Consider the following 27,682-nt stretch of genomic DNA (forward strand, 5'->3'; position numbering starts at 1 on the left):
TTCTATGTTCCTCCCAGATGTGGGACTTCTTATTTAACCACTTCAGTAGGATTTGGGATTTTTTTCTCTCTTGGAAGAATAAAAAGACGCAATTGTTTTTGATTCCTTATAAAGCAACTCTTTAAAAGTAGCTATAACTCTTAAATACAAACACAAATGAAACATCAACATGTAGTTATGAAACAGAGAGCCACATCTCAGCAATGGCGGATGATGCATCACACATATCCCTAGAATTTCCTATTAGGTCTCAAGGTAACAGAGAGAATTAAAAGATAGACAGCTGCCATATGAAGGCGTAGACTTCAATAATATTCAGAAAGCTACTATGTTTTCCACTCTGGGTTAGGATACCTTGTAGCATTTGTTACACATCTATCTCTAATTGTCCTTTAAAACTTTGTTTTTTAAACTTTCATATTTTTATACTCATTTACCTCATATACTTAAACTTCTTAATGATCCCAACTGCATTTGAAAACATTGAATTCCACACAAAAATACATCAATAATGTTGTAGGATTGAATTTTTCTTCTATCTACCTATTTATTAATTTATGAATGTAGCTCTTGGTCCACATTTTGTATGGACAAAAGAGTCTTGCATGTGTCATGCATGAATAATCCCATTTTGATGGGGACTGGTTTTAATTTAGTGTTTATTTGCACTCAAATTGTCCTCAATTAAGTCTACTACTTTCTATCTCCCCCTTCCCCCCAAGCAGATGGCATTTAAAAATGTATAGTAGTGTTTTTGAACTGGGGAATTCAGTGGAAGAACCAAAGAATGCTAAAAGTTCCACAATATTGAACTTTGTGGAATATTGAACGTATGTGGAAACATACGTTTCCACGCAAAATAGCCATGGCACCGTATTGACAAACACTGTGAATTCAGGGCTCTGTAGAAATAAAACTGGAAATTGAATACCTAGTTGCCACATGCAACAATGCACATGAGACAATCTTCAAATCACTGACAAGAAATTGTGTGTTCTGATATTGCCTGCAGCACTGTGCTATCCATCCATTAAATCCATGGAATGACATTATTTTTTTGGATTGTAGTATTGTTTCCAAACCTGCCTTCAAGACTATCATTTTGTATTCATCTGGAATTTTTTGAAGTTTTCCATCATCATTTAAAAAGTTTAGGGATAAAAATCTGTTTTATTCTTTTGCACAAGCATCCAAGAAATTTCATCCATGCCTCTCCTAATCCCTGACAGCTCTTGATGAGTAAAGAAATAGCTGCCTTGAATCACAAGGTTTAAAGTTCATCTTGGCAACACGGGTTTACATCACTCCAGGATTCCAGCAAGCTTCTAATTTTGTTTTATTATCTTAATATTCACATTTAATTGTTGCCTCTTAGAGGCTTACCACTGAATTTTGGATTACAAATACATGGAATTTCAACATGTACTATCACGTTTTTTATGTGTTTCTGGTGCTTCACTATGAAAACTATGATTACATTTGCAGTGTAGTCTCTCAGTCTGTTTACTGGAAAAATAGTATCCACCATCAGATGAACAGGGTCGAAACAGTATTCTACAGTTTGCAGGATTTTATTCATATTTAACGTGATAATGACAAGCAGAAGTTACTAACATATCTTTTTAAGAGATAGGTCAGTTAAAAAATGAAGAGATTATAAAATATTATTTTTTGCATTTACGTTCAATAATGCTGAAAATGCAAAAAACTTAGAGATTTGTTTCAAATATTGAATAGAAACTTTTAATAACTTGAATTCACATGTGTTGTAAAATGTGAATAGCAATTACTTTAGTGATACTGTTCAGGACACAAATGTTCATACAGAATTAACTATGTGCACTTGGAAATAAACTTTGGGTCTTGGTTTCCTCATCCAGACAAAATAGGAGGATGACTACAACAACTTCACAGGGATGTTGTAGGTATCAAATGCAAGTGAATATTAAATTTATTTGGAATGATTTTATAATCTGAACATCATTGTGATTGTGATAATCATTGTCATTATTTTTTCATCAATAGTAATAATAATTCAGAACTGTAAAGTAAGGCGACATTTCACATGGGTGAATTTCATTATATAAAACTCCAAAACATTTTTTAAAGATTTTAGTCACCCTAATTAAATTCCTCAAAAATAATTACATATTCCTCAGTCTTCCTAAACAAAGTCTATTACATACATATTTAATTTTCCTGCTGACTCAGAATCAGCAAAGTATCAAGAACCAATCAGGAGATCCAGGGTTGTAAGGAGATGCCCTCCAAGGTTACTGAGGAACACGGGGGATACCAAACCCACATTATCTAGCCTCCAGTGCTAGGTTTTTTAGTACTTAATATGCATTTTATATTTTTTCAGGCAGGCTCTCTTACTTTTAATTGCTGTTCATGGGATTCCCTTTAGCATCAACCTCCCCTCAAATCTGCCATGAAGTGGAAGAAGAGTTAATCTAGTTAGAATGGAACATTAGAACGAGTTTGAAGAGCTGAGGGACTCTACTCCAAATATAATACCTTCTCAGGTTACCTAGAAAACACGCTTTTGGTTTGGTTTTTGTTTTGTTTTTGTAACATTGCTGTAAGGAGTTGGCGTTATTCAGAATTTGGTATAATATTGTCCTAGATGGAGAGAAACTGAATTGAAAGACAGTGACATGAAACTGACTTTAATAAAAATTTCTGCATCAAAATATGGTTTTATGGGTGTTTTTCTCTTAAATGATTACGAAGACAATTTAAGAATTAGAAAACAACAGTAAGAATTGAATTATATAGCCTCATATATATTTTCAAGTAATTGCCTGGTATTTATGCAATATAACAATATATTACATATAATGATTTTTAAAAATGTACCCATTAATTTTATTCATTTGGAGGCAGGGGCTCGCTCTGTCACCCAGTCTGGAGTACAGTGGCACAATCATAGCTTACTGTAGACTCATCCTCCAGGGTTCAAGCTATCCTCCTGCTTCACTTTCCCCAGTAGGTAGGACTACAGGCATACACCTCCACGCCTACCTAATTTTTTAATTTGTATGTGTTTTTTAAAGACAGGGTCTCACTATGTTGTCCAGGCTGGTCTTAAACTCCTGGCTTTAAGCGATCCTTCTTCCTCTGCCTCCCAAACTGCTAGGATTACAGGCATGAGCCACTGCACCTGGCCTATATTAATGATTTCATATAAACTTTAAACAATTCATTGTCAAGCTTGTAACATACCCACACCAATGCATAAGTTCTAAAAATGTCCAGACTAATATTAACATTCAGAATTATTCTGATGTTATTTGTATAAATTCATATAAAAGTTTTATCTACTAAAAATTCAAATGTTTTCAAATATACGTAGCTTTGATCTGAGTATCTAGAACATTTATCACTTACTGTTTATAAATTTTTCAAAATTTTATGTATATTCAAATAATAAGACAATGTTTGTTTCATGAATACATACATATTTATATGTTTGTTAAAATGCATACAGTTTACTCAATGCACTACAATGGCTTCTTTCTCCTTATAATATGTGAATATGTAATTAACAACGTAATAAATATCTCCCATGAAATTTCCAAGAAAACTCTTAACTCAAATGTTCCCTGGCCACTTTTTATAGTTCACCATTTTTTCTGTTTTATTTTTAAATGCCAAAGATAAAATGTACTGCTTGGCCACAGAGTACTCATGCAAATATACCCTGTCTGCCCAAACAATATTTATTGATTTTATTGGAGAAGATGACTTCTTGTCAAGTGAGAGACTAGAGATGATAATAAAACTATCCTACTTATGTATTAATTTATAAGATTTGCAAAATTAAATAAGAAACTAAAAAACTCACTTGTGGGATGGTTTAAGACAGATTTCTCAACCTCAGCACTATTGACATAATTCTTTAATGAGGGCAGGAGGTGGGGGGATTGTCCTCTTCAAGGTAGACTATTTAGCAGCAGCTCTGGCCTCTATCCACTGGATCTTCCTCCCCTGACTCTACTGTAACAATCAAAATATTGTCAGCCATTACCAAATGTTCCTTGTGAGGCAAAATTGCCCCATGTGTCAACTACTGACTAGTGATGATGTAAAACATCTTTCCTTCCTAAATGAATTATTCGTTGTTGAGAATAATGGTACCAAAACAGCTTGTCTGGGTCTACGTAGCATTTTTGCAAACCTAATCTACACAAACTTGAACAAGAGGACCTCCTCTATTTCCTAAACTTGTTCCCAAGCAAGATCTCCATCTCCCGTAGCAATACTAGGCCAGCTTCATGGACGTGCAAACTGTGCAGGAAGCCATGCTTGGTTTAATGCTTTGTTGTAACCACCTTGAGATTCGTAATAAATTTTAACAAGGGGATTGACATTTTCATTTTGCACTGGAATTTGCCAATTATGTAGCCCGTCCTGCAACAATGATCAAATCAACATTATCAGATGTATCAATAAATCTATATTTTATCAGTCTAAGTTTTGGAGAGCCTGTGTGCTTAAAAAAAATCAGGTTGAAAGTTAAAAAGGACTAGTCTATAGTAGTAATTTTGTTTAGCATAATGGATAATGATCAGGGTTTGGAATCATGGATTTAAATTTCACCTCTGCTACCTATCTATCTATCTATCTATCTATCTATCTATACACTTTAAGTTCTGGGATACATGTGCAGAATGTGCAGGTTTGTTACCTAGGTATACATGTGCCATGGTGTCTTGCTGCACCCATCAACCCATCATCTACATTAGGTATTTCTCCTAATGCCATCCCTCCTCTAGCCCCCCACCCACTGACAGGCCCTGGTGTGTGACGTTCTCCTCCCTATGTCCATGTGTTCTCATTATTCAACTACCACTTGAGTGAGTGAGAACATGCTCACCTCTGCTATCTTACTAGCTCTGGTATCTCAGGCAAGTTGTTTGACTTTGTTAAACTTCAATTTTCACAGTTATAAAATGGTAGGAGAGGTCACCTTTGGGTTTAAGATTAATTGAGATAATATATGTAAAATAATCAGTATCAGGACTGGCACCTAGCAAGAGCTCAATGAATGTAGCTGGATGATGTTGAAGTTGATGATGGTGATGACGATGATGATGATGATGATGATGATGATGATGATGATACCAAAATCCGTTCTGGATTGGGACGAGAAAGAGTAAAATTCAACCTCAAAACCTTCATCACACAGTTTTTGAAGGCAGATTTCCAGAGTTCAATGTTAGTCTCTTTGTTTGAATTACTGTCAAATTTTTTCCATCACTGCTAACAAAAAAGTCTCAATTCTAAATTTTAAAAACACTACCAAGTGTTTAAAGCTTAGCCCTACATTTACACGCCCAGGCACAATTGTCCAGAGGCACACATTTAATGGGGCTGCACATACACGTCTGCTGACATCACCCTGTCGATGGTGCAAGCGTGTGTGTTAATACATTTCATACATTAAAGATGTAAATTTTATTCTTCAAGCTGAAAGCCAGGTGATTAATTCTCATAGCATAGTGATCAATTGGTGCAGATGCTCCACCTGTATTAATGTTTGTTTTTGTACACATTAGTAGCGGGAGTACACCAATAACGCAGGTGTCTGACACAGAGCTATGCAACATTCCCTTTAGCCGGCAAACATTGAGATCAGTAGTTAGGTTGCACGTAGCACTGCCAATTTTTTCAATTAGACCCATTATTGATTTGATGAAAAAGCAAATTAAACATACCATGGTGGTATGTAAATTGGTTAGAGAGAGCATAAGGTTCTGGTACAAAGCTTCAAAGGCATGAGCTATATGGCTTTCATCAGCAGTAACTCATAGGGGTTCCTGGCAATTGCTGCTATGTATGGGGTTCCTTGAGCTATGTGGGTTGGCTAGCAAAACAATCACCTGGAAAGACCAGGACTATATTTTTAAAAATTCACCGCGGTTTTTCAGAAAGAAAAAGAATGCTGGAAATTAAACTTTGGGTGGCTATGGAGAAAGGAAAAGGTATGGAAGCAGCATAAAATTGCTTTTGTAAAGTATGACTCATTTTTATAAGGTTTGGCTCATTTTGCCTGCCCACCTGTATGGCATGCAAGGTGAATCAAACACGGGTACATATGCGACATTTTACAAGTTGATTATGTTGATTCAAACATTTGTGTTGACCTCTCTCTCAAGTGATTGCATGTTCTCATTGTCTAAATTTAAAGCCTCCTGGCTTGGTCTATAACCAGAGTCTAATCCAACTTTTATACTATAATTCCTTAAAATGTAAAAGAATGTTCTTTCTTCGATGAATGATGTTCTTCAGTTCTGCTAATAAATGAGGCAGAGGTTTTGAAAATGGATTTGTTTAACCTATACTATAGATTTAACCAAAAGAAAGAAGCTAATAATTAAACCTTCCCATACATTTATCCTTACTGGATTACTCTATATCATGCAAATCCAGCTGAGATGTCATTTTCTTCAAGAAGTCTAACCTGATTCCAAATGTTAGAATTTCCACCATGGTACACCCATAGTACGCTGTGCTACTCCATCAGTGCACATAGAACACTGCTAAGAATGACTCTTTGCTTGCCTGTCTTCCCCAATAGACTCTAAGCTTTAGGAAAGTGTGCCCTCATTTACCCTACTTACTTTTGTATATCGCCTTGCAGAGTAATTACCATAAAGGTACCAAAAACATTTAAAATAATTAAGGAAATCATGCAGTAAAAATTTTGTCAATTTTAAGTGAAAATGTTTATTAAGTAAGATTCCAAAGAATTTGCTTTTCTCACTGCAAATAAGGGACCTAGCAGGCCAAAGGATTGGTACTGCCAAACGTTAAGCTCTAAATTTTAACTGTATAAAATATGACAAATCTGTCAAGACAAACTGGAATCTCTCAATGACTATTTCAAGTGCCACCAAAATAAGTAGCAGGTGCACCAAGGTCATATAAATATGTTCTTCACATGTTATTTAGCAACTTACATAGGAGAAGGCAAATAACTTTTACAGAGAAGAAAGAAAAAGAACAAAAGTGATGTCCATAACTAGGTAAGGCTAAGACCAAAAAGAAAAATCAGAGAGTTGCAAATTTTAAATATCATCAGATCAATGATGGAAAAGAACTTTTTATATCAGAACTCAAAAGAAAGAGAAATAGATAAGAGAAAAATATTGGAAAGGAGGGAAAAGTATAAATATTGATTGCATTGAAATAATCAGATAGAACCAAGAGAGATTGGGGAGGGTCCTCCATTTGTGATAGGACAATTTCTGCAAATAAATAAAGAAATAAAGGGACAAGTGTTACAGGTCATCAGCACATATTGAGTTGCCAGGTGAGCATAATTAGAGAAAAGACATTCATTCAGATCAGATAGTCCATCCAAACAATTACATTCCTTATCCTTTGAATTATAACATCTTATATCTACCAAGATTTCAGTATGTGCCCCAAATAAGCACATTCTTTCTCTTTCCTGGCCATATTGGGGCACTGCATACATGCACATCTTCACAGAGAATGGCTTAGATCAAAAGAATACATTGCCCATACAGAGAAGCTCTAAAATGTGAAACTTAGAAAAATAAAGTTTTTGTTCACTTTTCCCCCTGAAGGAAAAGCATTCCATCCAAACACATGAGGATGGCATAAATCACCTGAAGAGTTCTCGATTGTTTTTGTTTTTCTTTATTTTTACACTTGTAAGTTCATTTTTTTTAAAAAAGAGAGGAAATATAGAAGATTGGAGCTGGCACTGCCAGCAGTTTCTGATGGGAGAGAGCATATGTTTTCTGTCATGTTGGCATCTGACTGCAACAGCCGTGCGGAAGTCAGTTCAAGTCCTTACATCAAAGTTTGCTTGCCATTGTGGGGACGTTGTTAGAAGTTGAAAAAAAGCAATGTCCATTTGAAGCTTGTCTGTGAACTTTGCATGAACCGCTAGGAATAATGTAGTGTGATGACAAGCCAGTTATACCTTCCACTAAATTTGCTGTCTGGAATGAACTGAAATAGTGTTTGGTTTGTGTAATTACGTCCATCTATCTTTATATTCCAGCGGCATATCGCAAATTGAAAATACTAAAAATTGACTGTTGGTTCTGATATTTAATGATTGCCAAAGACAAGACGATGATTTATTGGTTACTTACCGATGTGACACATTTGCATCTTATTAGACGGAGATTACTATTCCTTAAAATGCGGACGAGGCCTGATCATGTCTGATGGATTGATTTGATTTGCAAATGTAATCAAACTAATAAGAGGGAAAAAATGAGCAATAATGCCTTGTTTTTCAACTGGCAATCACTCCGCTGCCAACAAGGCTGATATCCCTGACTAAGCAGCCTTTACACAGTCTTCCTGTCACCTCAAATAAACAAAGGGATGCTAAGAGCTTGATAAAAGGATAACAAGCCAAGTATGGACGCAACATGGAGCCCACACCTCTGAACTGTGCTGTTGCCGGAGAGAACAAAAGTCAACGGCAGGAGATATAACACAACCTTAACAATCTTGAGAAAAACAATGGTTTTAATCAGTTCTATATTCCCATATGAAGTCATGGTCAATGAAGAACCTTTTCTTAAAGTAAAGATACTGCCATCCTCCTTAATGCAGAAAATAGGTCTCTGTTCATAAAGGGACCCCATTTCTGGATTAGTTTAACTATTTAAAATCCAAATGGTTTCAGAACAACCATGTATATAGAGTTTGAAAACAGCATAAAAGCCCTTTCAGGCAGATTCTGGCTCTCAGTTTAGTCCACAGACTATGGCTGATAATCAGAACATGGGAATAGAGAGCCGCAGAACAGTCAATGCTGAAATACTAGGCCAGGAGGCGTGGTTGACATCTGACTTACATCACTCTCAAAACACTTCTTCAAGACTCTTGACTATGTGAGACAGAAGAATTAAAATTATGATCACGAATAGGCTGCAGAACAACAGTCTCGAAATACAATTTCAAAAAATATTTTGATAATGCATAAACCATGCATCATAGTCATAAAATACTCACAGAGACTGTCTCCCAAGAATAGCAGTGTTAGTAAAGCTTATCATATTGTAGGCTCTTAATATACACTTTGTTTAGTGCATAAATGAATAGGCATGAGCTTGCTACAAAAATATATTGCACATGGTATTTTTGTTGAGGAACTGAATATTACAAAATGTTTAGGAAAATGTCAAACTGAATTTATAAAGCTTATTTCCATATTCAGATGTCTCAAAAAATATCCTAGTTGATATTTTGTGATAACCTGGCTACCCATTCTCAGGCCATATAAAATGTACTCAACCATACAATACAGTACAGTTAGATTCAAATTAAATAATAAATAATTCTATTCTAACTATAAAAAATTGCCTTGGCAATTTGAGTTAAAGTTTCACGGCAAATACACAGACATGTTAAAACCCTCAGAGTATAAAGGGTCAGACAACCGATCGGGTTAATTAAAACCCGTGGATTATTCACAAGCTAATTTTAACCAAATGTTATGTACTGATCTGCCAGAAACAGTGTTTGTTCACAGATAGCATCAGTGCTTACATGGTACGTTCAAAGATGCTCTATTTTGTGCAGAGAGATATAGTAGAGAGGCTGACTGAGATTTATTATTGGGGTGTGCCTTTAAAGCATCTTTAAATTCATGTTATTTTATCCTTCTGCTGTCTTAACTATTTAGCTCTGCATCAAGATCCTTGGCAGTTGTTCCAGCAACCAAATTCTCGACCACTTGGGCTGTTGGCCATGTTCCCCAATCACAAATCTCCGTCAGTCTCTCTACTACATCTCTCTGCACAAAATAGAAGGATTCTGAACCATATCTATAAATTAATAATCCTTCAGAAACTGGTTTGATCTGATATATTCACAGAGTATACCCAGGCTATATCAAATAACATAGGCCTATTGTTTATACTTTGTGATATATAATGTTTCAAATATACCAAAATAACTTTCCTAAAACATATTCACTGCTATTAATCTATCTTCAAGAAATATAACATATTGTCCACACAAATGTGTGTGTGTGTGTGTGTGTGTGTGTATATATAAAAATAATGTGATATAGGAAAAAAGATGATAATTTTTAAATATGTAATACTCTGCATAAGCAGGTATAGTGTACTCTTTTCTAAAAAACTGTTAGGGATAATGATAAGTATCAATAGTGCACAACTGAGCATTAATAGACCTGAGTTTTAGTCTCAAGTCTGTCTCTGACTAGCTTGTGACCTCATGCAGATCATTCAACTTTCTTGATCTTAAGTGTGTTTATCCATAAGTGAATGTGCAAGTAAAGTCATCTAACATTTGTTGAACATTTGAAATTATATGTCAAAGATTGGACTGGGCACTTTGCCTATGTTAGCTCATTGGATTATCTCAGATATCCATACAGTAGGTATTAATAACCCCAACTTATATATGGACAAACTGAGTTTATGGGATGTGGCAATACTAAGATTTGAACGAGGGTCTCTAACTACAAAGACAGTACATTGCTGACTTCAATATGGTGCCTCCCCTTAAAATATAAAGGTCTAGCAAATTATCTCTAAAGGCCATTCCAGCTCTATCATTCCAGAATTGACTTTTTGGGGAAAAGGATCTAGCTTTCATATTCCATATATTAGAAAACGGTGTTAGAAAGCTTCCTCTAGACATGCTTTTAAATAAACAATCATATTTTGAAAGTTTGGGAACATTTATTATAAAGCTCTCTCTTTTAGAATAACAGCAATTCACAGAAACAAAGCTGAGAAATGTGAAGTAATTCTTCTATGTTTTTCCCCAAAAGATGAATCTAGAAAACATTGCACTTGAAGCTCTGAGACTGCATTCCTCTTTTAGGTATACAAATCTGTGCTGAGGACACCCTGCCACTGACTGGGCTTTGCCATGACACAGACAAATCACAAGAGTAAGAGCAGCTTGACTTTTTTTCTTGTTTCCTAAAATGCTGACCATGTCAGGAAGAGTTAGTTTCTTCAGGAACTCACAGCTGCTCCTTCTCCCTCTCTCCCTCTGCAGCCCAGGCCACCATGTGCCCTGGCACAAACGTGCTGACTGGTGGAGGAGGCCCAGCACTTCAGGTAATTAATCCTTTCCTAATGTAGGTTAAGCAGGTGTGAAACCTCCCTCATACAGAGAGGAGGTGGCTGCTCTTTGGAGACACCCCTAGTGTTATGGTATTTAATTGGGCTCAGATGGTTCTCAGAAACTGGGTAGGTGTGTTGCTGACCTGGACATTCAGTTTTCAACTTGCTTAAGCTAAATCCAGTTGACGAAATTGGTCCTTTCCCCTTCTGGGCTCCCTAATATTAACAATTTGTGGTTGCCAGAATAATGCCCATTCTGGCAATGAAAATGTAATTTCCTCATTGGAAGCAAAGTTATGTCATTAATGGAGACTAGCAGAGTTTAAGATTAAGTTGAATTGACTATTGCTCTCTGAATTATCAGGGATTGGGTTTATTCATTATATTTCTCTCCTTTCCCAAATACAATGCACTAGTAGTTTTAAATTCATATGAAAATAATATTTTACTGCACCATAAGAGATCCAAGTGTACATAAAAAGCTAAAACAAAACCCCTACTTTGAGTTTATATACTTTACATATCATCCCTGACACTTGCTATAGGAAAACAAAAACAAAAACAAAAAAAACGGGCAAAAATTAATATAAAAGTTGTGGACTACTCTAGAAACCAAAAATTTTGAAAGTGTGTTTTTTACTGGGGGAATAAAAGTTTTCTTCAGAAGAGTCACAGTAAAGTAGGTATAAACAAATGGAGGTGTTATGACCATTCAGCATGCAACATAGGACTCCTTAGACAGTTGCCAATGAGTGATTTTGGCAAGTTAAATTGGTTCTTCTAATTGAATTCTTCTAATTGAGGTTATTTATGATGACTGAATTGGGGAGGAAGCGGCATGATTTTAGTGAAATAATATTTCTATAAGAGTCTAGTGCTGTGGACACACTTGGTATGGTGTTAAGATATGTCATTTGAGGCCAAGCGCAGCACCTCAACCTGTAATCCCAGAACTTTGGGAGGCCGAGGTGAGTGGATTGTCTGAAGTCAGGAGTTTGAGACCAGCCTGGCCAATATGGTGAAACCCCTCCTCTACTAAAAACACAAAAATTAGCCGGACTTGGTGGAGGGTGCCTGTAATCCCACAGGCTGAAGCAGGAGAATCCTTTGAACCTAGGAGGCAGAGGTTGCAGTGAGCCAAGATTGTGCCACTGCACTCCAGCCTGGGCAACAAGAGTGCCTCTGTCTCACACAAAGAAAAAGAAAAAGAAAAAAAAATCTCATTTGAGCTGAGTGTGGTGGCTTATGCCTGTAATCTCAGCTACTTAGGAGGCTGAGGATGGAGGATTCTTAGAGCCCAGTAGTTCCAGGTTGCACTAGCTATGATCACGCCACTGCATTCCAGCCTGGGTGACAGAACAAAACTCCATCTCTAAAAAAAAAAAAAAAAAACTAATTTGTAAAATGCCATTAATATCAATAGTTTGGGTCACTTTTGATATCAGTTAGTACAGCTTTCCTGTTAAATTTGTTGAAAATTAAAGAAAAGAGAATAATAAAAATGTATACTTAAAGGGAGAATAGTGCTTCAACTACATCTATGTAGACCCTTACTGGGATTAATAAGGAAAATTCATTGTTCACAAGAAAGAGGGAAATGAACAGCAAAGGAATTTGCTGTAGCTTTCGCCTTCCTCTTCTCCTTTCACTGCCCTTATAATCCCTCAACAGAGGTGATGCAACAGTCTATTAGATCTCAATATCAAAAATATTCCCTGATATTCCTCACACCTTTAATTCCTCCCCAAGTGTCCATATTGAGTTCAGTTCAACTCCGTTTCTCTTTTCTTCACCCACACCAGCACCATTGCCTTTTACACATCAAAACCACACTTTGTTTCTTGAACCTGGTGGTTACTTATTCACCGAACCTTGGTCTAACAAGGAGGTAGGCTGACTCAGTCACATAAAAGAACACAGCCAAGGCTGATATTCTTGGGGGGAAAAAAGCAGACAGATGAGCAAAGGTACATGGCTTTTCTCTACTGAGGTTTCTGATCCAAAATTATTTCAAATTCTCTTTCTAGTGGAAAAAGCTCTATCCTTTAAAACACATACTCGCTTCACTATAAATCACTAGCACTTTCAAGATGACAATTCTATTTTGTGTTTAAAGTGACTTGAATAGTTCTCTTCCAAAGTAATTAGGTTACTTTCCAGTTTTCATGAACTAATTTTTATAGGTACAAAGCTGGATTACCCAGCTATTATATGCACAAAATACAGTGTTATCATATCAGAAATTCTAAGTTCAGCTGAGTAATACAGGTTCCCTCTTTAAAAAAAAATTGTTTTAACCTGAATAGTTAAAACAATTTTAAGAAATCACTTCTCTGCCTGTTTAAAAAGTGCTTTAAATGACTATATTCTATAGAAAACTGTTTCTCAGATGCCTGATGTCTCCAGCTGCCACACAATTTATATCTCTTTCCTCTGCTCTTTGTTTTTCAGCCATTTTCCCTGAATGTCAAAGTCAATTTAGTGCATTTCACTTTGCTGAATAAATCAGAGGCGAAATCCTTGCTAAAAGTGAAAATTTGATTTGCTAAAAGGAGCTTAGGGCAACTATTAATCAATATATCCAGAGTGTCAAAGCCAAGGCCAGGATAGACACGCATTCATTTGGAGATTGGCTGAGGCAGATAAAGGGGGACGCAGGGGAAAAAGTGCAACCAGCCCACTAAAGGGAAGTGGGATTAGGGTTGGAGAGAGGGTCAAAAAGGAGCAAAGGGGAAACCAAAACATTCTATGCATCGTATTCTGCATTCCTCCCCCAACTTTTCTCTTAGAGGTGGAAAAAGCTTTTTTAATCAAGCATTTAAGCATATATGAATTACACTAATTATGCTAGCTTTTATATAACAATTTTCTCACAAGACCCACAAGGTTTTCTCTCTTTAACTTATCAAGCAGCATAAGAATAACTAAAAAGTCACAGGTAACAGCTCTATTAACAAAAAAGAATGCCAGAAAACAAAATATGCCAGGTCTATAGGATATTGATATTTTCATAATCCTCAGGTAAGTTCCAGGAAATTTCAGGCTTCTAAAAGATTACAATACGTAGTGAACTGAATGATTGAGCTCATCCTGTCACCTTATCGTTCAAAAGAGCTTAACAATTACCATGAACTTGCCTTAAAATGATAACATATTTTAGGACATAGTACATATAGAAATCCTCAGTACTCAGGAATTGCTTTCAAAAGTATTGGGAAATCTTTCTCTGTATAAAATAATTCAAAAGTTTCCATTTTAATCTTTTCAAAATGCAGTTCAACTCAGGGCATCTTCAGTTAAAACTTTCAATAGCACTTCACTGCCTTCAGAATAAAATTTGTTTTCCTTAGCATGAAATTGAAGGTTTTTCATGATGGCATCCTTGCAGATCTCCCCCGCCTCAAGTCACATCTTCTTCCCATGCTCCTCCTTCTAAGTCCCCATGTGACTCTGTAGGAGAGGACTATCATAGCCCTCGTCATCCAGTTATAGTTGTCAAATCATCTCTCTGAATCACCCACCACACTGTGAAGATCTTAAAAGCAGAACTTGTGCTGTATTAATGTGTGCATCCTTAGTGCACAGGGTCTGACATAGAGTTCATTAAATGCTTATGCATGGAAGGAAGCAAGGAAAGGGAGGCAAGAAGGAGGGAGGAAGAAACTAAGAAGAGACTGTTAAGTGGTAGAGCTAACATTTTGTATATGGTTGAAAGTCTTGCACAACTACTCACTTCTGCTCCAATTTACCTATAACTTTCAATCAGATTAATTCCCCAGCGATCTGAAGAGAGTCAGAGAGGGGAAGCATCCAATCTTAGCAACCAATCATTTGAGAACTTTGCCAGCTCTTCACATGAGTGGTTAGTGATTGACTTGTTTTAGTAAAATTTGTAATCAGGAATCTTTAGGATACACTCTAGTACAAACACATTGATTTTTATTGATTTAAAGATGGGTTACACATTTCCTTTTAAATTCATTCTCCTTCCCTTTAATCTTTCATTTTTTAATATATAGATAAGATTTCCTGACAGGGCAAATATGTTACATTTGCCTTAATTTGTTATGAAACGGAGGTAGGTAATCTGGAACAAATGATAATGAACAAGAGAAAAGCAGACAAGGAATGAAAGAAAGATATAAGGAAGCCACTGTTAAAAAATCCAAAGCAAACCAAGCCAAACCAAAACCAAAAAAAACACATTAAATATACTATGTGCCTAAATTTCATTATCAACCGTGTGTGTCAAGGTTCCTGACCCTCAGGTTTACTCATCTATAAAATGAGACTAATAAGATTAAAACTTACCTACAGAATTGTTGTGGACATCACATAAAAGTTTGTAAGGGTCTTTTTAAAACAATAAATAACTATGGAGATGTTAGTTATTTTTATATTTAAAGTTTAATCCTATAAAAAAAAAAAGCTGAATAAATTCTGGAACTAATAAAGTTGTAAACCAAGTAGGTGATCACAAATATATGCACACACATGTATATGTATTTATGCAGACATAGATCCATCATTCAGGGTAGATGTCATGTCATGCACATCTTTTAAATTTCCCATAGTATGAAGTGTAGTGTTAGATATACAGCAGACACTCAAATACTTAAATTGCATTCAGTGATTACTATGAAATAATTATTTCACTTTGATCACAGGTATACAAGGGCATGGTTAGGTATGGATGGCAAATATGTTCTGAGGAGTCCTGGGAACAAGTAAAAGCAATGCTGGACTGGAGATCATATGAGCACAGCATATTTAGTATGATGACAGAATTGTATATTAGGTCAAAAACAATGGCGTGAGTGGTGAGGACAAGCCTCTCTGAGCATTTTTCACAACTTCGGCTTGTCTCTTGAACTAGACCTCTGTCTAGGAAACTTAGCTATTCCTCTGTTGGTCTACGTTTTTGTTTCCAGCAAGGGTAGCTGCAGAAATTACAGTCCCTGAGTAATACTTCAGATTATTTTTTTCAAAACTTATTTCTCAACTTACTGGTTCCTGTTTCTATGCCATAGTTGTGACTTCAGAAACTATTAAATTGTTAAATTTTCAGTTGTTTTAGGCTTGACCAAAGAGGCTGGACTAAATCGTTTAGACCCTAATGGTCCTGCCCATGTAGAATAAAATTATGACAATATCTACACAATGATTCTCTTGGTTAAATAAGCTTTTCTCCCCTCTCTAATAAAATTGATGTTTGTTCTGAATTTTTATAAATTGCTTTTATGAATACGAACGTTTTAGGTCACTTGGTTTTAATTGCAATGACAATCTATGGCAGTACCTTGAAAATAAAAATGAATAGTGAATTCTGTACATTTAGTTCATGCTTTATAATTTGAAAATTATTTATACATATAAATAATTTCCATATGCATTTTTTCCTAATTTGATTTCTATTTTAACTGATAGTGAGAGCAATTAAGTAACTTACAAAAAATTACTCAACTACAGCTCAAGTGTTCTGATTTTACTTTCAGAATTACTTGACATTTATTAATCACAACTACAGGTATACAGGTATATAACTATCAGGTACATTAAAAATAACCTTTAAATATTTCATAATTGAATACTCTTTCTTTTCTTTTCTTTTCTTTTTTTTTTTTTTTTTTTTTTTTTTTTTGAGATGGAGGCTTGCTCTTGTTACCCAGGCTGGAGTGCAGTGGCATGATCTCGGCTCACTGAGACCTCCGCCTCCTGGGTTCAAGTGATTCTCCTGCCTCAGCCTCCTGAGTAGCTGGGATTACAGGCACCCACCACCACGTCCGGCTAATTTTTGTACTTTTAGTAAAGACAGAGTTTAGCCATGTTGGGCAGGCTGGTCTCAAACTCCTGACCTCAGGTGATCCACCCGCCTCAGCCTCCCAAAGTGCTGGGATTACAGGCGTGAGCCACCGCGTCCAGCCCATAATTGAATATTCTCATAATTTAAACAGTCTTATTAAGTGCCAAGGTTTTGGGTCTTATATTTAACTTTCTTCCACTTAACTAAAAGACTTAACTACTTCACAGTTCTAAAATCATTAGGTTACATACACAAAAGAAAAGTTAATCCTAAAAAAGGAGGCTGCAAGTGTTTTAATTCCTTCATAGCAAAGTAGAAATATTTTAAGTCCATGTAAATTGAGTTATGGGATGGAGTAGAGGGTAGAAACTTAGAGCCAATTAAGAGTTTTGTGCTATGCATATTTTTAGTCAACGAATCAATAAATATTTATCAAGTGCCAATGATACAGATCCAAAACAGAATATAAGGTGTGACTAACATATGGTATAACTCACCCTTAGTCAACCATGTCCTGTGTCCTGCACATCAAACCTTAATCACACCCATATACACATAGAAACATAGTTTACATTATAAATGGAAACATAACATTAAATTCTTTCTACCACATTTTATTGTGCTTTTGCATGTATCCTAATCACTTAATGGTGCTACCATTTTAAGATGGGTATTTTACCCATCAATACCCAGTAATGAGTATTTTAAAAATGAAACCTCCATAATTTTGGTTGGTGGATGATATAATCTTAAAAATTGGACTCTCTAAAATTTATTAGAACGATAAATACATCTTCAAGCAGTATCTTTAGCAATAAATATTTACACATGCCTGGCAATTCTTTTCCAAAGCTTATACCCTAAACATAGAAACAGTTTATCCATGTTCTTTATAGATTCCTTTCATTGCTAGAAAAGTCTAAATGCTTCTGAGAAAACTATAAAAAGCTAAGTCAATGAGCAATTTTTGATATGTTCTCCTAACTGAATGTTTTTATTTAAAAAAATGTTTCAGGGCAAATAGTAAATATTGGTTTCTATGGCTTAGATTTCTGTTTCTTATGTGAATACATATACTTAAAGACTCTTTTATTACATCATCTTCTTTATGTAGTTTTTTTTTTAGAGTTTAATATCTCCTGCCTCCAGTTGATAGGAAGAAAATTATAGGTATTTTTTTCTATATGATATCATTACAATAGAGATCATTTGAAAAACATAACTGAGGCCCCCAAACTTGAGCAAAGTCCTCCTTCAATGGGTAATTATTTAATTTGTCATGTTAAAAATAAACAAGCAGACCTGAAGATTTGCCATATTAAACAAAGACAATTTTTTTCTAAAATACATTCATTCATTTAATTGTTAAAATACCATTCTGTTCTTTTACACTAAGTTGTCTGGCAAGATCCATAAATATATTTAAGCCACTTATATAGGTCAGCTAATATGGGTTATGCTTTTTAAAGCACCATCTGACTAAGCACATTCTGCATTTTGCTAACAAAGTTACAGTACATAATAATATTTTAATCAACCAAAAAGAACAATAATAGATCTGACTGTTGGGCTGATAATCGTCTTATCACACCCTGTGAAACCTAGCTCTAATATTTGACAGAGCCTCCATTACTTGGCAACCCATTCTAAAAAAGGCCAACAATGGAGAGGGAATGAAGTGGAGTGTGCAGTACCTCCGTATCTACATAAAAGAGATTAGAGGCGACAGCATTCCATTTTACAGCTCAATCATATTGTGTTAGCATGCGCTTATCCGAGCGCGGACGAAATTGAAAGAGAAATAAAAAAGAGTCAGGCAGATAGGAACCAGAAAAGCGAGGCATGAGCAATTTCCAAGGATATAAAAGGATGCTAATGGCTGGGCCCTGTCATTCTTAAAAAGGGCTATTAGGGCACCATCATCTGTTCTTGTGCCCTTATGCTCCTCCAACTAAAGTCAAGCATTTTCTAAAGCCCTTGTGATCTTTTTTCTTCTAGAGATAAAGTATGGTCATGTTTCATAACAACACACTTTCCCATTTATATGATTTATTAATGTAAGTCAACTAATTCTATTTACTGATTAAAAAAAAACCCATTCCATATGTATTTTCTTCAATATCTTCTTTTGTTGTATTCTTCACTTTCTTAAAAAGAAAGTGCGCAAAAGTACATTCGAAGCAGCACAGAAAAACTACTCATTTTAGATGATAAACTTCATTTTAAAAATATATATGTATGTGTATGGGTGTAATTACACAAACTGAGAACAGCATAAAGACAACAGGGGCTTGAATTTTAGTGTATTAAAAAATGACTTCACTTTAACATAAGCTTTACAAAAACAAAGAGTTGGCCGGGCGCGGTGGCTCAAGCCTGTAATCCCAGCACTTTGGGAGGCTGAGACGGGCGGATCACGAGTTCAGGAGATCGAGACCATCCTGGCTAACACGGTGAAACCCCGTCTCTATTAAAATACAAAAAAAATTAGCCGGGCGAGGTGGCGGGCGCCTGTACTCCCAGCTACTCGGGAGGCTGAGGCAGGAGAATGGCGTGAACCCGGGAGGCAGGGCTTGCAGTGAGCTGAGATCCGGCCACTGCACTCCAGCCTGGGCAACAGAGCTAGACTCCGTCTCAAAAAAAAAAAAAAAAAAAAAAAAAGAGTTTTAAAGTTAAGACCAAGACAGATGAAATTTCAGCTCTGATTTGGCTTTAATTCCAGCTATGACCCCAGTTACCAGGATTCATTCATGTTATTAAGAACATGATTTTACTTTTATCGAGGCAGAAATGTGACTTTAATCTTTACTTTCTCCAGCCTTTACTTCCCTGCCTCTCAGGCTGTATAGCTGTAGTGTGGTCCTCTACTGACCAACCTCCTGAACTCAGGGTAAGGCAGCACACTTTGATATCAGAACACCCTCTCCTTCTACCTCAAGCACTGTATGGCATAGGTATTGTTAAATAAATAAATAAATAAATAAATAAATAAATAAATAAATTTCTGCTAACTCTTGTTTTGCTAATCCCTTTCTGAAAAGCCAAGATATTCCTTGCAATCATTTAAAACACCCTCAGGGTATCACGAAAATCAGAGCTGTGAATCACCACTCCACAGTGAACTCTTCTGACATTTGCTATAGAGAGAGAATAACGTCAGTCCCCACCAATTCTAAGCCTCAGCTTAAGACTGAACCCATAATCGTACAGTACTTGTTTCCACCACTGGAAATGGTGTTACTCATAGTTATTTAAAGTTGCTATCTTTACAAAAGTCACTAGAGCCCCTTTACTGTGACAAGTCCCTTTGTAAGTTGCCATTTCTACTTGGATGCACAGTCGGACCTGCATATTTATCACTGACTTTCCTTACTAGAAAATTCAAAAGAAATTGTTGACTTTTATTGGTCTTCATTATGTTTTATCTGTATGATATCAAAATATTGGCTTTACAAATCTCTTATTTCAGGTGGAACTTGAGCAGAACTCTCTGAAATAATGGGTGGTTTGGAACCACAGCGACACAGTTTTCCACGCTGTTGTTAATAACAATATTATCATTATTATCATTTTGAAATAGGTTTTTTAAATGCAATCAACTGGAGACTGAAATATCTTGATTCTACCCCAGCAAGCCACTCTGAAGGTACTGGATACGGCTGTGAATTTGTGCTAGTGTTTTTTACTTCTCTCTGCCTCAGATCTCCCTATCTTTGAATTGAGATACCTGATTCGTGGGTTAGAACAGTGGTTTTCAATTTGGGGAGGAGCGTCAGGCTGGTGCGATTTTACCTCCTGGAGGACATTTGGCAGTGTATGAAGACAGTTTTGTTTCCCACAATTCAGGGGTGCTACTGGCATCTAGTGGGTACAGGCCATGGGTGCCGCTAAACCTCCTGCAACGAACAGGGCAGCTCCTCATGACAAAGAATTATCTAGTCCCAAATATCAATAGTGCCAAGGCTGAGAAACCCTGGGTGAAAATAATGATATTTAAAATGTGTGTATACATATATCATAATGATATATTAATATAAATGATATATATCAATCATCTAAAAAAGTGTCTATGGACAGACACTTCAACGAATGTCAGTCTTGTTTCTTTTGTCTTTAAACCCTTCAATAATGCTTTCCTTACAAATAAGCTTTCATACACTGTTGAAGTAAATTCTGGCTGTTCCCACTGCCAAAGTCAACAATTGTCTTACATCTTGCAGTAAATCCTTTCTTTTTATTTTTCTAAAAGTCATACAGATGTGATTAAAATCCAACAGCAATATCAAATATCCACACGATCAAATTCTTATTATTCTTTTAGATGTAGTAATCCTTGTGTAGGTGTCTTCTAAAGAATACACAAGTTCATCTATTTAACTAGTTTTGACTTAATTTGGGGGGCTTTATTAGCAAACAGTGTAAGACAAAGTAGCTGGTATAATACAGAGTGATGTTTAAATTAGTTTACAATTTGCTTGGCCTCATCTAGAACTGCAACGAACAAAGCCATTCAGAAATGTCAGCTGTGTTCCTAACCACTGTAACAAATTGTCGCCTGAACGCTGCACACCTAATGACTTCAAATTAGCTTCACTGCGATATCGCCTGACAGTTCGTTACGACTGTTAGCAACATAGCTGGCGTATCATGACCAATAAATTGGTTTCAGTGTGGGCTGGGAAAGGGACTTCCATCAATTTGATTAAAGAAATTACTGTAGCATTCAAAGCATAAAGACAAACTAGTTTAAGGAGACAGAAATAAGTTAACTGTACCAGAAAAACATTGCTCATCATTTGAAAACTTGTTCACAAACTATTTGAAAATTAAACTCCAAACAAATAAAAAATAATTCAAGTAGAATACTAAAATTGTCAAAACTTACAAGCATGTATAAATTTTTTCATATTACAGGATGGGTCAAGAAAAAAGAAGAGAAATATTTTTAAATGCTAACTTTAAATTACCATATAGGAAAAGTTACCATGTCCAATTAATATTTATTTTCACAATTTGTCTGTAAAGTTAAGATAAATATCTGATTGTAAACCAAAGCAAAGCTTGTGAATATGGCTAGCAATAGAATATAACTAGCCACTATGAACAAAACTAGTGATTCTTAGTTGGGAAAATAGTACATTAGGCTATCGCTGACAAAAACATTTTTTAAAGTGAAAAGAAAAAGCAGAAGTATTTGCTAGGAAAAAGGTAGGAATTTTGACAAAGCATAAAGAAATATTTTAAATTTATATTCTCATTAGCTTACACTGGCAGTAGTACCTGTACATATGAAAAACTAACAAGAACTCAAGGTGGTGCCAATATAAAAAATATAAAATCGAAGGGATTCTACTAGGATATGCAAAGCTCTAAATTATGATTAAAAATAAACGTAAAGGTTTTTTTAAGTCCAAATGAGAAAACTTTGAATTTGCCCAAATATATATGCAACCTTTTCTTTTCTTTTTTTTTTTTTTTTTGTTTCAGAAAATGTACCTGGAATATGCTTCGCCCATCCAATGATAACCACCAACTCTCGGTCGGCCAAGTCACACAGTGTAGTGAGGGCTTTGATGTCACTGTCGGGGACAGTAGGGTCAGGCATGGCATAGATCTTCTCCGGTTCAGCCACCAACAAATGTGAGACAATCTTGTTATCTGCAGGATCAGACCAGAGCACTACAAGATCACTAGTAGTATCATCCCTCTTTTATAAACCTTAGAGTATTTTGTGTTTTGAAAAACAACCCAAATACCCTACAATAAACTCTAAATATTCCAATTATGGCTCAATAGGTATATATTAAACAGTGTGCAGGAAAACTCATAGCAAGACATATGCCACCGCAGTCATGATAGAATGTAGTCTTTCTTTTTTTTTTTTTTTTTCTTCTTTGCTCTACCTGCTTTTGCTGGAATGAAACGTCTGTCCTGTAGTGAAAATTTTTATAGCAAACAGATAAGACAAGTTAGATGCTTTCTGGGTTTGTGCTTTGGTTCTTAAGTGGGATTTGGTGAAATAGATTAAATGGTATACAACAGCTTAAAATAAAACCCCCAGTAAACCATTGAAATATAGATCATAACACAGGAGGCAAAGAACTACTAATGCCCACAGTCATAATGGGCATGAAAGTCATTAATTGTCTTAATTCCTTTAAAGAAGAGTAAAGGTCAGAGCCCTTCTGCCTTGGTGAATTACTGACTATATAACTCTATCTCCGTGGGATGCATTAAATAGGAATTTCTTTTTTTCTCCCCCTCCCCACACACCCAGCCAATCTTCCAAATACAGCTAATATGTTTCCATAAAAATACTCCTCCTTAAATGTTACAGTCATTTTCTCTTCTGTATGTCAAATTCTTTAATCCTCTATTTTCATCAGTTGTCCTTAGTCCATTCTCTGGTTCAGATTTATCTGTCTTAAATTTGTGATATATGTTTTAAAAATCCTTCAAAAAATAAACACTAGAGACAAATGGAAAGCATCACATCAAATGTGTTTTATTGCTCAGGGGCATGTGAGAGTTTATGGAAGGGGCTGTAAAGTCGTGGTAACAGAATGATTTTTCTTGTTGGCCCTGTTTTCAATTTCTATATGTAGCTTAAGATTTTATACTTTCTCCTAAGTGAGGAGAAACAAACGGGTAAGAATAAACCCACATATTTAAATGTTCTATGTACTATTACTGTAGAAAACCAAGACTTTAAATGAGGTTCTTGTGAACACAGCCAAAGTTCCCAATGTGTTTACCAGACTATTTGCCTCTAAGTTTTTAACTTTTTTAACCCAATATAAAAAGACTTCACGTAACTTAGAATTAAATATAGCATTCTTTTTATCTCCTTTCGTGAAAGATTGAGGTTTGTCCAAGCTATAATTAGCACTTTTTCCAACAAAATATTTAAACATTTATGAATATGGCTCACATATTAATTAAGCTTATTTCAAATAGACAACAGATAATATTCAATCATCATCAAATTGAGTAGGCAGATTTGGGAGGAAATATTCCCAAATACTATGTAGACTAGAAAAGAATTAAAAAATTAAATAGAGATTAATTTTTTTTAATTCTTAATTTGGATTTTTGTTTGTATATGCTACAGAAACAACACCCTGTATTTTTAGTTATGCTTGGAAAAGTTTCAACTTTCATTGCTCTGACAATGCAACAAAACCTGTCAGCAACCACTAAATTCTCAGGATTAGAAGAAAATACAATAGTAAAGAGCATAAAAATATATCCAAAGGTAATCATGACTCTAGTTTTTCTTAGTACAGGGAACATAGCACTCGCTTTATCCAAGTCAATGGATACTTGACATGAGAGGTCAGAGAAATTTGGTTGAAGCTTAGAAATTCCCATCATTCAGAAAATGGAATAGCCAGCAGCACTGTTTCTAGGTAAATCTTATTTAATGTTTCCCTAATTAGAATCAATAGAACCCAATTTTCATTCTCGGGCCTTTGTAGTACACAATCAGTCAGGGTCCAGAAATCTCCCCAGCCACTTTCTCAGCAAAGCTCAGGCACAGTCTCTTGACACTTATCTGACAGGATCTGAAAATTAAGTTTTATAAATGTTTGTTACAAAAACACACTAATTGGATGGACTAAGGAAAATTAACACAGAGGCCTTTAGATAATGAGTAATGATTTATTAGGAGTCCTCTTTATCTCAGACAAATGGAGCTCACTGAAATTGCTGTAATCTTCTTAAAGGTACTTGACAAGCCACTTCCCAATTTCTCAGGTTTACGAAGAAAACCATAGATGTTTCTCTATCACTTCAACTTACACATGGGCTGGTGCTCATTTTTCTTTCAGTAGAGGCAATTATCAATGGTTTCAGTCAATGTTTGTATAAAATAAATGAGAAGCAGGCAGTCTGTATATTAGTGAATTCAGGAAAACTAAACCTCTAATGAAATTAAGCATTAGTGTTTATTGCATTTTATTGTATTATCAGAGTTTTTTATTATAATGTGCAAAATCTGCTTAATGTAGTCCTCGATTGTATTTGCAGAATGCCAAACAGCTTATGCAGGCTGAGGAGAAGATGCCAGATTGGACAATTGAAGGTATAATCAACATAATGTTTTTTGGAAAGGCAAAAGGAAACTATGCCATATGTTCACTTAAGCTTTAATTTTATGTAAAACTGGTTGTTTTTCCTTTGACATAGCTAAAATGTCCTTTCATTTACAGTTCAGGGTCTGTTTTATTTATTTAACATATTCCCATATGCTCACGCATGTATGATGCACAGCAGTGACCCCTCCTGGAGAATCTGAATTAGAAGTGGACACCTTTGCTTCCCTTGAAGGCAGATCAAAAATTACCCATGTCTTTCCTAGAACTGCTACAGATGCATTTTCTTCTGGTAAGTGCTGGTTGTGTCTTCTTAGACAAATACAGCTAAATTTGAAAACTGTTTCCACCAAAGCACTCCTCCGTGCCCAGTAGGATCCCTATTCATAAACATCTGAAAACGCTAGTTCTGTTGCACTACAACTACTAACTGATTTTCAGAAAATGGGATACAGTGATTGCCTCAATCTATATTCCAACTCTTTTTAGTTAATGGCAAAAAGCAGGGGGCTTGCATTTCAGCAATGTACCAGTCATCCTTTCAAATTGCAGCTTGGCTCCATAAAACCATGAGCTCTTTAAAAACAATGCATACCGTACATAAGGGCACCTCAGATGGAACCAGCAACCTATGCTTGTTATTAGCAGTGCCCATTCTTGTTTTAATCTATTGCTAGCTAGTGTGTTAACCTTCTATAGCTCCAAATTAATGAGGCCCCTAATGTATTTTCATTGGGAGGTTGAGCAGTCAAACTCATTTAGTTAGTGAAAACTACAAAAATCACTTTCTTGTGAAATCTGAATCTAACAGCTCCAATGAACTAATGATCACAGTATGATCCATTTTATGTACCTCTGCAAATAAAGATAACCAGTAAATGTAAAATTCACACTATATAAGCTATGCATTAATATGCTTATGCTTCCACAAAATGACTAGGTAAAAAAAGGCTGGAGAGAGAAAACCACAGATATCTCTAAAAGAAAAAACAAGATAATAAGTGAGTTCCTGTCGCTCCTCACAGACAATCCTTGGGAATAGAGCCACCGTTCTCCAACAAAGAGAAGTCTCCTTGGAGTCAGTAGGGATGGGCATGCCAAAGTTGATGTACATAGAGCCAACTGGGAGGATTTCATGTTCTGGGAAGCCAGACACATCTGCTGTACTTACATGGCTTTTTGGCTGGCTGAACCAGCTGAGGGTTCAGGTATGGGCTGTTCTCCGCATCTATTCTGCGCTTGTACTTCTGCCGACCTCCACGTACTCTGTCAAGACGCACCCCTGTGAGCAAAGACAGGCAGCAGCTTACTATTAAGGTAGCTATGTTTGAGACCAATCAAATACATAGACAGTATCCCCCAAGGGCACATAGTTGACAAACAGTAGAATGCTGAATGAACCAGGAGTACTCAAATAATGTAAATAAGTGGTGGCTAAATCAAAATTGCCAGAGGTTGAAAACCAAATCTACAAGTAGATGACAGATCCAAAAGACATTTATGCAAAGCCACCAAGGTCACTATTTGCACATCAAAGAAAAGGCAGATTTCCATGTAGATTAATACAAAGAAGCCGCTATTTGGTGCTAGTACAGTTTCTTATATTAAAGACACTGGCATTTAGTATCCTCTTCATCAGTCAGCCCTGAAAGCTCAATGTGTAGCAACGAGTAGACCAAGAGCTATCCAACTTTCCTCCAGTCTGCCAGAGGCCTCAGTGTGGACATGTGGAACTGAGCTGAATAAAGAGCACCTATGTGCTGGGGAGGAGGGAGGCTGGAATTACACTACACAAGATTCAGTCCTGAGAGACACAAAAATTGTTCCATATCAAAATGTCAATATGTCGCTGAAGGGGAGTGTTATTTACATTTTGGCACAAATTTGTATTTCCTCTCATATGTGAGAAAACTGAGAGCAGGTTTGGGCTGAACACAGGATAGAAAGAGGAGCTTCCCGGCCAGGTGCGGTGGCTCATGCCTGTAATACCAGCACTTTGGGAGGCTGAGGCGGGTGGATTACCTGAGGTCGGGAGTTCAAGACCAGCCTGACCAACATGGAGAAACCCCATCTGAACTAAAAATACAAAATTAGCTGAGTGTGGTGGTGCATGCCTGTAATCTCAGCTACTCAGGAGTCTGAGGCAGGATAGTTGCTTGAACCTGGGAGGCGGAGGTTGCAGTGAGCTGAGATTGCGCCACTGCACTCCAGCCTGGGTGACAGAGTGAAACTCTGTGAAAGTAAGAAAGGAAGAAAGGAAGAAAGAGAAGGGAAGGGAAGGGAAGGGAAGGGAAAGGAAGGGAAGGGAAGGGAAGGGAAGGGAAGGGAAGGGAAGGGAAGGGAAGGGAAGGGAAGGGAAGGGAAGGGAAGGGAAGGAGAGGGAAGGAGAGGAGAGGAAGAGGGAGGGAGGGAGAAAGGGAGGGAGGAAGGGAGGAAAGGAGGGAGGGAGGGAGGAAGGAAGGGAGAGAGGAAGGGAGGGAGGGAGGGAGGGAGGAAGGAAGGAAGGAAGGAAGGAAGGAAGGAAGGAAGGAAGGAAGGAAGGAAGGAAGGAAGGAAGGAAGGAAGGAAAAGAAGAGCTTCCCAAAGAATTTGGAATGCTTGGATGTCAAAGGAAGGGTATGTTAATAGGAGAGAGCTAAAGGGTGAAGTTGGAAAGTGGGCAAAAGTAAACTGGGAGG

General features: G+C 36.3%; 1 protein-coding gene across 49 annotated transcripts in view; it reads right to left on the reverse strand.

Moving 5' to 3' along the window:
* ESRRG (estrogen related receptor gamma) overlaps positions 1-27,682 on the reverse strand; it is a 649,428-nt gene that overhangs the window by 38,091 nt on the left and 583,655 nt on the right. For 25 of the 49 annotated variants that reach the window (XM_074036547.1, XM_074036556.1, XM_074036548.1 and 22 more), the window contains 2 exons: positions 26,176-26,286; positions 22,405-22,566 (listed from right to left, as the gene is read on the reverse strand). In XM_074036547.1, coding sequence (XP_073892648.1) covers positions 22,405-22,566; positions 26,176-26,286 — 273 coding nt within the window. Of the gene's footprint in view, positions 1-22,404; positions 22,588-26,175; positions 26,287-27,682 lie in introns of all 49 variants that reach the window. The other 24 variants (XM_065541796.2, XM_045368468.3, XM_045368221.3 and 21 more) reach the window with 1 other exon arrangement.

Source organism: Macaca fascicularis, chromosome 1 (genome assembly GCF_037993035.2).
Source record: "Macaca fascicularis isolate 582-1 chromosome 1, T2T-MFA8v1.1".
In the NCBI taxonomy this organism is placed as follows: domain Eukaryota; kingdom Metazoa; phylum Chordata; class Mammalia; order Primates; family Cercopithecidae; genus Macaca; species Macaca fascicularis.